General features: G+C 52.5%; 2 protein-coding genes across 5 annotated transcripts in view; both read right to left on the reverse strand.

Annotated features, from left to right (window-relative positions):
* Nucleotides 1-385: 385 nt before the first annotated feature.
* TNFSF14 (TNF superfamily member 14) lies at nucleotides 386-4,650 on the reverse strand. 4 transcript variants are annotated; one of them, XM_064479808.1, is made up of 4 exons: nucleotides 4,278-4,647; nucleotides 2,945-2,981; nucleotides 2,651-2,839; nucleotides 386-1,913 (listed from the first exon to the last, which is right to left on the reverse strand). In XM_064479808.1, exons 1-4 carry the CDS (start codon nucleotides 4,494-4,496, stop codon nucleotides 1,456-1,458), a joined length of 903 nt encoding a protein of 300 aa, XP_064335878.1. In that variant the 5' UTR covers nucleotides 4,497-4,647; the 3' UTR covers nucleotides 386-1,455. The 4 variants fall into 4 exon arrangements, with proteins under 4 accessions (XP_064335878.1, XP_064335879.1, XP_010996576.2 ...); XM_064479809.1 differs by having other exon boundaries at nucleotides 2,651-2,692; nucleotides 4,278-4,644; XM_010998274.3 differs by having other exon boundaries at nucleotides 1,479-2,053; nucleotides 4,278-4,650.
* A 4,911-nt stretch (nucleotides 4,651-9,561) lies between these two features.
* The window catches only part of C3 (complement C3), a 30,332-nt gene continuing 25,158 nt past the window's right edge, over nucleotides 9,562-14,735 (reverse strand). The window contains exons 33-41 of the mRNA XM_031437068.2: nucleotides 14,643-14,694; nucleotides 13,047-13,134; nucleotides 12,838-12,927; nucleotides 11,030-11,135; nucleotides 10,672-10,761; nucleotides 10,443-10,526; nucleotides 10,056-10,139; nucleotides 9,828-9,963; nucleotides 9,562-9,746 (exon numbers count right to left, since the gene is read on the reverse strand). Coding sequence (XP_031292928.2) covers nucleotides 9,605-9,746; nucleotides 9,828-9,963; nucleotides 10,056-10,139; nucleotides 10,443-10,526; nucleotides 10,672-10,761; nucleotides 11,030-11,135; nucleotides 12,838-12,927; nucleotides 13,047-13,134; nucleotides 14,643-14,694 — 872 coding nt within the window. The 3' untranslated portion in view covers nucleotides 9,562-9,604. The remainder of the gene's footprint in view (nucleotides 9,747-9,827; nucleotides 9,964-10,055; nucleotides 10,140-10,442; nucleotides 10,527-10,671; nucleotides 10,762-11,029; nucleotides 11,136-12,837; nucleotides 12,928-13,046; nucleotides 13,135-14,642; nucleotides 14,695-14,735) is intronic.

Consider the following 14,735-nt stretch of genomic DNA (forward strand, 5'->3'; position numbering starts at 1 on the left):
TGTGTAATGGGACTGACCATGCTGTAGCAGGGGGAAGCCTGATTCTTTTCTTTTTTTTAAACTTTTTTAAAGAGTGGAGGTACTGGGGATGGAACCCAGGACCTCATGCATGCTAAGCATTCGCTGTACCACTGAGCTATGACTCTCCCCCACCCAAAGTCTGGTGTGACAAGCATTGCATCCATGTGTCACATGGTGTGGCTGTGTGGGCCGTGTGGGTGACTAAGGTTGTGATGATGATTTGTGTGTGGTTGTGTCATAATTGGTTGTAACGCGGTGTTTGTGCCAGAGGGTTTGCGACGCTGTCTGTGACTTGTGTGAGGTTGTGTGAGAATGTGATGCTTTGTGTGTATGTGTCTGTGGTTGTGAAGGAGTGACTGAGCTCATGGAGATGTGATTCTCCGTGATGCTGGAGCTGTGATGAAGGTTTCTTTCTTTTTTTTTTTTTTTTCCAAGCAATCATTGTTTTATCATAATAGCCAAAAACTGGACACAGATCTGAATGTCCTTCAGTGAGTGAATGTTTAAACAAACTGTGGTATGTGTGCACTAGGAAAGACTGTTCAGCAATTAATAGGAAATAAAGTATTTTAAAAAGACAGCTTTACTAAGATATAAATTCACATATGTGATGGAGGTGGTTTCTTTCTTTTTCTTTGTTTCTCTTTCTTTTCTCTCTCTCTTCCTTCCTCCCTCCCTCCTTTCTCTCTCTCTTTCTTTCTTTCTATATTTCTGTCTTTCTTTCTTTCCTCCCTCACCTTCCCTCCCTCCTTCCTTCCTTTTTTCTCTTTTTCTTTCTGCAGACATTTTCCAAGTGCCTGATGCCAGGATCTGGCTTGGGTGCCGAAATAGCCACGGTGTCCTGGAGGAATCTGAGCGCTTCGCAGTGCCAGCACACAGCCAGCCGGGTGACGATTTACACAGTAGCCAGAAACCAGCCTCCGTGGGACTGTTTGCCTCCTGGATACAGGCAAACACTACAGAACGTCTCCACTCTCGCAAGAGCCAGTCGCAGCACCCCATCAGCCAGCACATCGCGGTGACTGTGTCTCTGAGTGGACCTTTGTGGCCAGGTGGAGACGCGGCCACAGCGCGTGGCTGGGGCTGGGGTATGTGACTGTGACCGTGGGCGGGGCGGGGCGGGGCGGGGCTCCCCACGTGGGTGAGTGTTGATGATAAATCTCCCTCCCGGGCACCACCCCGCCCACACTGAGAGAGTGGGGAGGATGCTGTTTCCTGCCCACTGCCAAGTCCCTGGGCCCCCAAGTCCCGCTGTCCTCTGAGTCGGAAGTATAAATACCCACCCCTCACCCCTTCTTCCTGAATATCAGGCAGATGAGCTTCACCCCTGCCTGGGGGCCAGCAGTCCCCTAAGTCTCCGGGTCGGGGTCTGCAGTGCTGAGCATGGTGGGGTCTGCAGTTCCCTTTGGTTCTCCGGAAGTGCCGGCTGGGTCTTTAACTTCTTAGGTGGCCGGGTTCTTGCCCCCGGTGGTCCCCACTGAGCGCTGCACCTGCTGAGTTTGGGGTTCCCATGGGCACGCTGCAAAATCTCCGCTTGTTGGGTTGCCGGTCTCCCGAGGCACCCTCTGAGGTCTCCCCCGTTCCAGTCACCACCGCGCCTTCCTTCACACCATGAACGCCCCGAAATAGGAGCGCGTGCCGTCGCGGAGCCGGACCAGGCGCTCGTCCGGCAGGCGCACCACCACCTCCTCGCCGGCGTCCAGGTGGACCACTCCGCCCAGGAAGCTGCTGTCCCACCAGACCCGGGAGCTGCTGACCCGCCCGCAGGGGGACCGCCGGCTGACCAGCAGCTCCAGCTCCTCGGGGTAGCGCGCCGTGCGCTTGTAGAGGCCGTGGGTGATGGGCAGGCCGCCGGTCAGGCCCTGCGGGCAGCCCACGCCGCCCAGCTGCACCTTGGAGTAGATGTAATAGTAGCCCGTCTGGGCGATCACCAGGGCGCCGTCCCTGTAGGTGAGGCCCCTCAAGAAGGCCAGACCCAGCTCCGTCTCCCACAGCAGCGGGCCCCCGCTGCCCGTCAGGCTGGAGTTGGCCCCTGCGGAGGGGGACGAAGGCTTGCTGTGTGACCCTGAGCCCGCCGCCACGCCTCTCTGAGACCCATTCCCTCTGTGCTAGGCTGTGTGAGAGCTTTAGACGGACGACCTCACTGTAGCCTCACTTTACAGGTGGGGAGACTGGCAAAATAACTTGCTGATCATGCATCTTATTTTGTTTTTCCTCCCCTTCCAGCAGTCGGGGAAACTGAGGCATGGAGCAATTAAATGACTTGCCCAGAGCGTCAAAACAGGGGCAGAACTGAGGGGTTGAGGCAGAACACGTTCTGGTTTGGCAGCCTCATAACCTCTATGTGCCTCAGTCTCCCTTTCTGTAAAATGGAGAGAACAGTCCCCGCTAAGGATCTAATGAATTAATAACGTATAAAGCACATCACCGTGCGCGACAGGGCAGCGCAGTATAAGGGTCTATTCAATAAATAAAATTAGAAATTAATGGACCTAGGGGGTGCCTGTGTGCTGAGCAACTCTGCATAATCACTGAGTGAAAGAAGGGGTCCTCTGACATGGGGTGTCTGTCTCATGTCCCCAAAACATGCTGACCCCCGCCCCGTGGCAGGGCTCGGGACCCCCCTCACCTGTGAGGTGTGCTGCGGGGTTGGCTTGCTGGGTCCTCCGCTCTGGGGAGAGAGGGTCGGAGGTCAGAGGCGAAGGCAGTGGTGGGGGCAAGGGCCAGCACCCAGAGAGGTCAGCAAGTCCATCTCCCGGTGTCAGCCCTGCCCTTTCCGGAGCGCCCCAAACTTCTGCTTCTCCGCCATCTGTGGGGCCTGGGCCGGTTGTGCAAATCACATTGGGCAATGGGCTGAGGGTGTGGGGGCGGCAGTGTGGGAACCAGCCCGACCCCTTCCCCAGGCACCAGGACCCTGACCCACCTTGCACCAGCTGCTCCCAGGATCCCGCACGTCTGTCCTAAAAATGCAGAGCAGCCCCTGGTGAGGACCTGCGGGCCCCGTGCCCTGGCATCACTCAGACTGGTGGCCGAGAGACACACGCAGGCCGTGGGCACAGACACCACCCTCAGACGTATCCAAGGCCATGTGCACACTGCCCCCTCACCCTGGTTCCTGCCCCACAGCAGACTCATAACCACCCAGTGCCTCAGCTTTCCCCTCCATAAATGGACATGAATAGTGCCTGCTTAGGATTCAGCAAATCTACACGGGAAAAGCATATTACACTGCCTGGCGCGTAGCAAGCACTATGTAAGGGTTTACAAAATCAGTGATATCAGAGACACTCGAATACCCTAATGGCTGGATGCTTGGATGTAAATGCTAACACGTGGGTATGGACACATGACTCAGGGCACAGACCCAGATGCTTACGTGACACACTGACAAGACACACGTGGATGCAGACATGTGGATACACAGTTTGGGGATCCACGTGGGTCCATGCACACAGAGACCCAGACACAAGGACATGCCAACAGTTAACACACGGGCTGTAGCTGGGCAAGGAGGTGGACACGCAGGTACACATATGCAGACTGCAGCAGGGGTCCGCGTGGGCCTGTGGCCATCACATCCAGCCTGGAAGAGGAGGAGAACAGACCTGGAAACAAAAAAGGCCAAGACCACGTGGGCATGGTGTGGGCCAAACAGTCCCACAGGTGTGGCAGACAGACAGAGACGTCCGCAGCCAACAGGGAACTGACACAGATTCTCACAGTAGGTAATGGCGATCAGGGTGTGGCTGATAATAATCTGCAAAGTCAGAATGTGGGTTCTGGGGGTTCCAGACAGCACAACTGTATTAGAAACATTCAGCTTCCTAAGAGACTAGATTTTATTTGTTCCCATCACTCGAGGAAATAACGATGTGACACCAGAGAGGTGTTAGCTAACGCTACGCTGGCAACCCTACTGCAATATAAATGTATCAGATCAACACGTTGTACACCTTAAGCTCACACAACGTTCTATGTCAATTATATCTCAATAATTAAAAACAGAATGTTGGTCCCCACTGGTTGAACGCTTGCCGTGATCCAGCCGGGCACCACCTGGGCTACATCATATTTTGTTCCCTACAGGGTCACTCGTTATCACGCCCATTTCACAGATGAGGAACCTGAGGGTCAGAGAGGTGAATTAATTTGCCCTGGGCTGCTCTTAGTCTGTCATCCATTCTGCACATACACACACAGAGACGCACTGTGACACAGGAGACCCACGGGCTTTGAGCACCCCCAGAGCCACTTACCTGCAGAGGGATGATCACCGCCTCCAGGCGCCAGTGCAGCTGCAGGAGGAACCAGCCCTGCACCGCCAGGCCGGCCGCCAGCAGCAGCAGCAGGAGGCCCAGGCCCAGCCGGGCAGCACTGCAGGGCTGCTTTCGGCGGCTGCGCCCCAGCCTCGTGAACGGGATGTCTGTCTGTCCATCCACCACGAACACCGAGGGCCGCACGGCTGTCTCCTCCATGCCTGAGTGGACGAGGCCCCACGACGCCCCGGGCTGGGCTGGCACGCCTGGCTCCTGCGGGGCCCGGAGGAAACCACAATTGCCCCACCCTCCCAGGCTTTGCACGCTGCAGACAGGCGCCCCTGGGTCCCCGGGCTGCCTTTAGAGCTGGGGCTCAGCCCCTCCCCTTTCCCCACTCGCTCTCCTCTTCTTCCTGTCCGCCCACCCTCGGCCCGGCCCGGCCCATCTTACTCTCACTCATCTGATCTCTCACACTTTCCAGAGGCTTCTGAAGATGTGACTCACGTGGGGATGGGAGAGGGAAGGGCCCAGCTTTCCTTTTTGGCCTCGTCGTTCACCAGATTGCCAAATATTTATTGAGCACCACCTGTGTGCCAGGCACTGTTCTAGGTTTGGGGGTGCAGCCATGAGCAAGAGAGACAGAAGTCTCGATCTTGTGGCTCCCTGATTCTAGTGGGCTGAGAAAGACAATGAGCCTAATAAATGAGAAAACACTATACAGTGTTGGAGATGGTGATAAAAGCAGTGCAAAACACTAGAGTGGCTTGTGTGTGTGCTGTTTATATATATAGTGTGGGCATGCAGGTGTGCACAGGTGCCAGCATGCATGTATGTGTGCAGGTGCACACACAGTGTGGGCATGCAGGTGTCTGCACGTGTGTACATGTGCTTGCATGGCTGTATGCACATGTGTGTGCATGCATGCAAGTTTTCATCAGAACTCACAGTCGAACGGTGGAGCCACTGTCCACTCAGTTAACTAAACCCAAGGCCTGGGAATCATCCTGGACCCCTCCCTTCGTCCTGTCACTACATCTCACCCCCAGCAAGCCCTGTCGGTTCAACCTCCAAAACAGACCTGAATCCAGCCACCTGTTTCCATCCGCACACTGGTTAAGTCCTATGGACTGAACGATTGTGTCCTCTCTCCCCCTAAATTGGTATGTTGATGCCCTAACCCCCAGTGTGATGGGCTTTGGTGGTGGAGACTTTGGGAGGTGCTAGGGCAGAAGGGTGGGGCCCTCCTGAATTGCATTAGTGCCCTTATAAGATGAGACATGAGGGATATGCTCTCACTCCCTCTCTGCCGTGGGAGGACACAGAGAAGGAGGCCATGTACAAGCCAGGAAGAGGGCTCTCAGTGGAACCCAACCACACAGGCACCCTGATCTCAAATTTCTAGCCTCTAGACCTGCAAGAAATAAATGTCTGTTGTTCAAGCCACTCAGTCTAGGGTATCTAAGACACTGAGGCATCCATCATTTTTTGCCTGGACTGTTACAGTAGCTTCCCACCCGGACCTCCTGCTATACCACTTGTCATCTTATAATTCATTCTCTATCCTTGAATTAGGGTGACCTTGCTCATTTATTTCCGATTTTATTTTATTGGGGTAAATTCACATAACATAAAACAAACCATTTGGAAGAAGCAACTCAGTGTCATTTAGCACATTTACAATGTTGTGCAACTCTTATCTCGTTCCCAAGAATTTCAGTGCCTCAAAAGTTAACCTGATAACCATTAAGCAGTCATTTCCCATCCCCAATTCTCCCCCAAAACCTGGCAACCGCTAGTCTGCTTTCCTACTCTATGCATTTACCTGTTTCAGACACTCAAAAAAAAAAAAAAAAAAAAAAAGGAAATACACCGTATGTGGTCTTTTGTGTCTCGCTCCTTTCACCAGATATAATGCTTGCAAGGTCCATTTACATTGTAGCATGTGTCAGTGCTTCACTCCTTTTTAAGGCTGAGTAATACTCCAGTATATGGATGAACCACATTTTACTTATCCATTCAACCATTAATGGACATTTAAGTCATTTCTGCCTTTTGGCTCCTGTGAAAATCACTGCTATGAGGAAGTGTGTGCGTGTATTTGTCTGAGTACCAGGTCTCGATTCTTTTGGGAATACACGTAAGATTGGAATTGCTGACATCAGCTTTTTAAACACCTAAGTCAGTTCTCATCTCTTCCCTGTTTAAAATCTTCCAATGGCTTCCCATTGAGCTTACAGGGGTTAGCAAATTACAGCTTGTGGGTCAAATCCAGCCAAGCTCCTGTTCTGTCCAGGCATAGAAGCTGCTCTTGGGAGCTGGCACTTTAGTGTGCTCTGGAGTCCCAGATGGGGCATCCCCCCTGCCCCCTCTTCCCGAGTTTGCTCCCAATACCAGCCTCCCTGGCCAGCGGCCGAAGCTCGCTGCCACCCATGCCTTGTGCTGGTCTCATTGGCTTCCACTGGCATGTTGGAGTGTCCTCTGTTGACAACTGTTGGGCACTGAATGGATGCATCTCATTCTGGGGGTTTGTGACGCAGTCTGTTGCCTCACCTCTGGACAGCAAATCCAGATGAGACAGGTGGGCCTTGGGAAGGAGAGGTTGGCTGGGATCTGGGTATCACTGGAGCAGAGAGAAAAACTGGCCTCAGTGGTCACCCCTCACCTTCTCCACTTGCCTGGACCTCCAAGCAGTGGGTCCACCGCCCTTCATCTAGAGAGTATCTCCAGCAGCCAGGTACAAATCGTGGCCACCATCTTGGATGGCCCATCCCAAGCAAACAGGGCATATGGCAGGATGGAAACTTCCTCTTTTTCATAAGTACCTTCGTAATATCCTCTATTTTATCTCTTGGTCCTCAAAGGCTAAAATATTTAGTATATGGGCCTTTATAGGAAAAGGGCTACCTCTTGAGCTAAGAATAGACAGTAAGTGGTTTTCACCGTCTTGAAGTCCTCGCAGCCTGGTTACTCTGTCCAAGGCACCCGGGCCTTTTGCGTCGCTCTTCCCTGTGTGTGGAGCAGTCTTTTCCAGATCCTCGTGGCTGGCCCCACCTTGTCATTTATTTCTTGACTCTTCACAGAAGCCTTCCTTGACCACTTGTATTATGCAAGGTTTGTCAGAGAGACAGAACTGATGGTTTATCTCTGTCTCTAATCTCTGTCTCTAATTGCTATCTATCTATCTATTATCTATCCATCTACTATTTACCTATCTATTTTTAGAGAGAGAGAGAGAGAGGTTTAAGGAAATAATTCATGAGATTTTGCTGCTTGGCAAATCTGAAATCTGTAGGACAAGCCAGCAGGTTGGAGATTCAGTTAAGAGTTGATGTTGTGGTCTTGAGTCTGAAGATGAGAAACTCAGGTAGAATTTCTATGCCACCATCTGGAATTTTTTCCTCCTCAGGAAACCTATATTTTCTATTCAGCCCTTCAACTGATTGCATAAGGCCCACACACATTATCAAGGGTAATCTGCTTTTAAAGTCAACTGACTGTACGTGTGAATCACATCCTAAAAAATACCTTCATAGCAACATTTAGGCTGGTGTTTGACCAAGCAGCTGGTCACCACAGCCTAGCCAAAGTGACACGTGAAATGAACCATCCCTCAAGCTAAATGACCACTGGTGGCTTCCCCAGGTCACTCTGTTCTCGTTTCCTTTTTGGACGCCCCCACTGTATGAAATCAACTCTATGCTGTCTTTAGAATGTAAGTTTCATAAGACCCTGTCTGTGCTGTTCACAGCCTGGAACCACAGGTGCTCAAACAACACCACGCCGTGAGTTAAAGAAATGAAGAAAGTGAATTCCAGGGCAGAAGAAAGGGGACATGAACAAGAAAAGAAGTGAGAAATCAGTCACAAAGGAGGACGGGGCCCAGCAGATGTCAGCTGGGACACCACGTGGGTGATGAGGATCTCCGAGTCTCCCTTTGACAGGGGTCTCTGGCAGTAGGGGGCTGGAGGGAGGGGTGGGCTGTGAACCGATTTCCCTCATATTCCTGGAGTTGGGAGGTTGAGGATTCCAGGACCTCGGGTCTTAGGGGAAGGGGTCTATGCTGGGATGACTTCCAGGTCCAGGGTTTTTTCTGTAATAACCTGACCCAGAGGCCTAGCCTGGATCTCACCCTCAACGGTCCTCAAGAACCACACGAGGAGTTAGAATAGGCATTTGGGGGTCCCTTGGCAGCCAGGGGTCTCAGTTGCTTGTGGCTGGCACCCCACCATTTGTTTCTGGTGAGTCTGTGACCAGAACAGCCCCCGCACTCCTTCCTCAACTGCTGATTCGCCTCTTCTCCCGGCTTGGTGGCTCCCTCAGGGCTCCAGCCAGAGCTGTCGCCCTGCGTGCCCCTTACTGCCCCCTCCTGGCACAGCCGCCTCACACACTCCTACCGGTCTGTTCAGGCCCATCTAGAAACTGGTGACCGGGAGGGTAGGGTGAACAACATAGAGGACAGCAGATGGAATGCAGCGGAGACAGGAAATGGAGTGAGAGAGCTGTGAGTGAAGGCAAGTGGGGCGCAGATGAGAACAGGTGAGGATGGCAGGCAAGGATGCAGGTGAGCATGGAGGTGGGGAGGCAGAGGGAGACCGCAGGGCTATGATGCTGGCGGGGATGCAGGTCAAGACGCAGGGGGAGGTGCAGGTGGGAAGGCAGGCAGCTACGTAGGTAAGGATGCTGGTAAGAACATAGGAAGAGATCCAGAGAAGGATGTAGGTAAAGATGCAGGTCCTCACCCAGATGAGTATGCAGAGAAAATACAGGTGAGGACGCCAGCGGAAAGACAGGTGAGATTATAGGGAAGAACGCTGGTAAAGATACAGGTAAGTTTATAAAGATATAGGTAGGGGAAGAGGGTGAAGATGCAAAAAATGCAGGTGGATACAGCTGAGCGTGTAGGGGAGAGAGCAGGTAAAGACCCGGATGAGAATATTGGTAAGTGTTCAGGTGAGGACGCAATAGGAGGTAGGTAAGCAAGGGGGTGAGAGCTCAGGTGGAGGGGCAGTGAGCTGCTGGTGAGGATCAAGGTGAGAATTCAGGTGAGGATGGAGCTGAGGTGCGGTGAGATGCGGAGGAAGGTGCAGGCGCGCGTCCAGCTAGGTGCGGACGGCAGGCCCCGTGCTTTAGGTGAGGAAGCCCGGGAGCTCGCAGGTGGCCCGCAGGAGGGATGGGGTGGGACGCAGGCAAGGTCTCAGTAGGATGCAGCAGGGCTGCACATGCAGCCGCTGGGGGTCGCAGCTGCCCCTTTCCCCTCCCAAAGACGTCCAGGCTTTGGGAGATGTGAAATATAACTGAGCTTTATTGGGTGGACAATGGCGGTGGAGTCAGTTGGGGCAGCCGAAGACGACCATGTTCTCAGTGAAGTTGGCCAGGTCCTGGCACAGTTTCTGGTTCTCCTCATCCTGGCATTCGTCATCCTCAGGCCACAGCTCCACCCAGGTGTCCTTCCCAATGATGTAGCTGATGCTGGGGGAAGGGAGACAGGTCAGGAGGCGGAGGGGAGGGAGGGAGGCGGCGGCCACGTGGAGGTACAGGGCGAGCACTCACTTGGGTTTCTCTCCCCACAGGTCGGAGGAGACGCCCCACACGAGGTACTGCTTCCCCTCCTGCAGTCTGAGGGCTTCTCTGCACTTGATGTGGCTGATGAACTTGCGCCTCTGTTTCTCCTTCACCTCATCCGAGCCTGGAGGGGAGGGAGAGGGAAGCCGAGCTGGGGGGAGGGAGGGGCGGGGGGAGGGGGAGGCAGAGAGACAGGAGACAGGGCACAGGGCTGACCTGATTTGATGATCTGATCAATGACCATGGTGTACTCGTCAAAGTCATCGGACAGCTCCTTCTGGAGAAGCGTGGTCTTGTACACTGTCGGGGGGAAGGAGGACAGTGAGGGTGGTCTGTGGGGCACCCCCACCTGCAGGCGCCCCTGGGCATACGGCTCCTCCAAGCAGGTCCTCGCAGGGGTCACAGCCCGGCACGCTGCAGCCTCTGCCACGGCCCCCAGGAGCGGACACCGTCACAGACGGTCGCAGATCCCCCACCTCACCCAGAGTCACGCTCACAGCCAAGCACACGGTTACAGCCGCCCGCGACGACAGTCAGATGCCTGACACCTGCCGTCACGCGGCCTCACGCACACCGCCACAGCCCGCACCCCGCCCCACGCACCGTAGTCCACCCCCGGCTCGCAGGCCTTGTCCAGCCGCTCCTCCAGGGTGATCTCCTCCTCCACGTGGTGCATGAAGCAGTTCTCTGCGGGGTGGGGCGACATGGTCTAAGTCCTGCTCTCCTTGGTCGGGGCCCACCGCCCATGGGTGTGGCCAGCCCCGGGCACATCCCGCCATAAGAGTAGGCGGTCCAGTGGGCGTGGCCACCCTCCTGACTCCTAAGCACCCACCCTCTGCGCAGCGGCACATTTCTTTGTGGCAGAGTTTGCTCAGCATCCCATCCTCCTTCTCCGGGTGGTAGAACCGGGTGCAGGTCTCATCTGCGGGCAGAGGGGATGGGGCGGGATCAGAGGGCTGGGGCTTCCACCCCAGAGAGCACACCTGGGGCCTCAGAGTCCCAGCTCCAGTCCCATGCACCCATAGTGCCGATGTCAGGTCTCCAAACCTGGGGCCCCCAGACCCCTCACTCACAGACCCCTGGGGCCCCAGACCCCTCACTCACAGACCTCTGGGACCTTGGGACCCCCAGACTCCTAACTCCCAGGCCCCTGGGACCCTGAGACCCCAGGCTGTAGGATGGCGGCTCACCCAGGTTGTAGTAGGAGTACACCTTGACCGACCCAGGCTGTATAAGCCCCACGTTGAAGTACTGGTGAATTTTGAAGGATAGACAGTCCTCCTGGGTATGTGAGATCTGGGAAGAAGGAGGAGGTTGGTCAGGGGGTGACATGGAGGAAGTCCAGCACGGGGATCTGGGGGTGGAGCAGTGGTGGGGAAATTGAGGGATCAGGACGAATACTGGTGGGGAAGATAGAGAAGATGGGTGGGGGCAGGAATCTTTGCCAAAAGATGAACGAGTAATTCAACAAATCCATGTTTTTTTTCTTCAAGGCTCGCAGCTAGATCATTCTTCTCCGCCTCTTTGACTTCCACGTGGCTGAGTGATTGAGTTTTGGCCAATGATTGCTATCGATGGCCTTAAAAACATCCCACGGTTAACAGGATTGCACTGGATATTTGAAAGCTGCTGAAAGGGTAAATCTTAGAAGTTCTCACCACACACACACACACACACACACAAGTTATAACTATGTGAGGTGATGGATATGTTAACTGCCTTAGTGTGGTAATTACTTCTCAACATATACACATACCAAATCATTACATTGTACAGCTTGAACATGCACAATGTCGTATGTCAATTAAATCTCAATAAACCTGGAAAAAATAAAGAGAAAGGAAGGAAAGAAGAACGAAAGAAAGAAGAAAACAGATATGTGTGTGTGTGTGTCTATATATATATATAGACACACACACACACATATGTGACAGATGCATACATTTGGAGGAAAATACTAACAATTAGTCAATTTGGGTATATGGTATATGGAACTTCTTTATGCTGCTCTGAAATTTGTAAGGTTGAAATTACATAAAAATATAAAAGTACAAAAATTAAAATGTAAAAAGACATTAAAAAAAAAAAAACCCATCCCATGCACAATCATCTCTTCTAGAGAGAATGGATCCAGCAGAGGACTCCAAAATCCCAGGACTATAGAACCACAAGATGGAAGGTCCTTGAATCCCTGAGCAACCACACGGAGAAGGGTCCCTCCTTATCTCTCATGCCATCTGGACTTTAGCAGGGTGAAAAATACAAGTCTCTGGTGTTGAGACCCCCATATTCTTAGGGGTTTTATCACAGTAGCTGGTGTTCCTTATGCTGACTAATGTGGAGTGAGGGTCCCGGGGGGCACCGGGAGTTAGCAGGGAAGATATGAGGATAGCAGAATGGGAAGGAATAAGCAGGAAAGAGGAGGAAGCCCAAATCACATGAGAGATAATGAGAGCCGGATGGAGAGAAAATAAGAGAAGAGAGAAATGCTAGGGGGTGGGGAGCAAAAGAAGTCCTTTCTCTTCACTGAGCACTTTTTTCTTCTTTTCTTTAAACAAAGTGTTTTTTTTTCCCCAATGGTTGTTTAAGACCCTGATGAGAAGTAGTTGGAGGGAGCAAGTGAAAAATGAGGTTGGAACATCAGTGGTCAGAAGGCATAGAAGGTGGGTTGACCACCTTGTTGACCTGGGTTGACCACCCTGTTGACCTGGGTTGACCACCCTATTGACCTGGGTTTACCATCCTGTTGACCTGGGTTGACCACCTTGTTGACCTGGGTTGACTGCCCTATTGACCTGGGTTGACCACCTTGTTGACCTGGGTTGACCACCCTGTTGACCTGGGTTGACCATCTTGGTTTACACGTCCCTTCTTCCAACACCCAGCAGCACAGACCCTGTCTCCCCTAGCCTGGGGCTGGCCTGACCCAGAGACAAAGGCCAGTGGAGAAGGAAAGGCCAGAGCCAGGTAGGGGCCAAGATCCCAATGAAAGCCTTACCTTGTCCAGGTAGATGATGAGGGTGTTCTTATTGGAGAAGGCTTTGTCCATCTCATACTTAGAGATGTATCTGTCGACGCCAGAGCTCAGCTGGGGAAGGATGGGACTTGTGAAAACCCTTCCTGGGTCCCTTTACCCCCGCTCCAGCCTCTTCCAGACCCTGGGCTCCTTCTCACGGATCCTAGCCCCCAAGCCCAAGACCTTCGTACCAGGTTGAGGTCATCAGTATCAGGAGAGAAGCCAGTCATCATGGCTATGTCCAGAATTGACATGGTGGCGTCCTGGTCTCCCAGGTACCTGGACAGGGCAGGGGAAAAGATGCTGGGCCTCAGAGTGGGGTCAGTGCCTGGACGATGGTGTCATATCAGGGACTGAGGCTTCTAGTTCCCACGTAGCATCATAGAGGGATGCTAGATTTTAGGAAACATTCCCCCAAGGGCAATAAAGAAGGGGAAGCATCGTGGTCAAGAGGACTAATGGCTCAGGTTCTGGAGCACAACTGCCTGGCTTCAAATCCCAGCTCTCTGTAACATCTGATGAGTTTCTTGACCTCTCCATGCCTCAGTTCTCCCAGAAAATGAAGATAAGAATACAGGCAGGTCTCACTTTGTGTGATTCTGTTACCACAGCCTAGTACAGTGGTGCCAGTCCCACAGCACCATGGTTCAGACTTCAGTGCCGCGGTATATTAATCGTAACTGCCTAAGGTACCAGTCTGGTCACCAGCTCTTCACTCCACCAATCACTATGGAGACAACAGATTTGCATCACAGCCAATGACCAATCACATCACTCCTTTCAAAGCCTGTCAGTGCCGGCTGCCTGAGCCCCGGCTGTTCAGCTCACACGCAGACAGCGAAGTGTGTCCTTGTGCTGCTCCTTTACTTCGCAGTGGAAAAACCCACATGAAGTTTTACAAAAATGGGTAATTGACAGAGGAAATTGGCCAACAAAAATGAAAGCAAAGCCATGAAATGAAGAGTGATAACACTGGAGGCAAAATTTGAATAGGACACAAATGGCATTAGAGAAAAAACAGCAGAGCACGGGAATGCTGACCCTGCCGCCATTTGCAAGACTAGTGACATGGCCAGAGGAACTTAGTGAGGCAAACTCAGCGACGTAAATGAGGAAAGCGGCTGTGACCAAAAGAATGTAGGTGTCCCAGAGGAAGTGACACTGGCAAAGAGCGTCACACTAAAGGGACACTTGGCTATCTCATGTCGCTGAAAGCTCGAAGGATGAAATGTTGGAAGTTAGCCCAAACTTAGAGGGGAACATGACAACTCACTAGGGCATGGAAAGATGTTTGCTTTACATCATAAATTACACAAAGAGAATAAAGGAGACGCTGTCCCAACGACAGTGCTTTGGATAAAGGTTTTCCGAAGGGGAAAAAGAAAACCAATTGTTTTCTCAATATTCTAATGTTTTGAATTATGGTGTACTTAACAGATACCCATCTTATTATACTTTCATTTCTCTGTACTTTTATAACTGGCAGGATGATAGTTTGTGATGTTGTGATTAAAGATTTTGAAGGTCATGGAACAATAGGGATTTCACGCATGATTAAGATCAGTTTGCAGACTTGGCTCATGCGGTCACGGTCACTGCTAGTCTCACACTGCCATGCGAAGCGAGGACTGCCTGAGCTGTCCGCCTCCTTGTGGCTGCTTAGCACAGGCCCAGCCGGCAAGACACTCTCAGGAAGCACTAAGTACGACAGTTATTATTTGTAAGAAGTCTTGCTAAAGACAGAGGGATGGCCAAGATGAACCCCAGGGAATAACCCCGTCTCTTACCTGGCACAGATGCTAAGGACCATGGAGCTCTGGGCATCCTGAGGCTTCTTAACTACAAACACAGAAGACAAGGAGGATAGGAGGAGGGTCCCT

Source organism: Camelus dromedarius, chromosome 27, assembly GCF_036321535.1.
Source record: "Camelus dromedarius isolate mCamDro1 chromosome 27, mCamDro1.pat, whole genome shotgun sequence".
NCBI lineage: Eukaryota > Metazoa > Chordata > Mammalia > Artiodactyla > Camelidae > Camelus > Camelus dromedarius.

Coding starts and splice junctions, on each gene's coding strand:
- TNFSF14 (XM_064479808.1), bottom strand. CDS start 4,496: ATGGAGGAGACAGCCGTGCGGCCCTCGGTGTTCGTGGTGGATGGACAG. Junction 2,840..2,944: donor CTGGGAGCAGCTGGTGCAAG/GTGGGTCAGGGT, acceptor CAACCGGCCCAG/GCCCCACAGATGGCGGAGAA. Junction 1,914..2,650: donor CCCCGCAGCACACCTCACAG/GTGAGGGGGGTC, acceptor ATCTACTCCAAG/GTGCAGCTGGGCGGCGTGGG.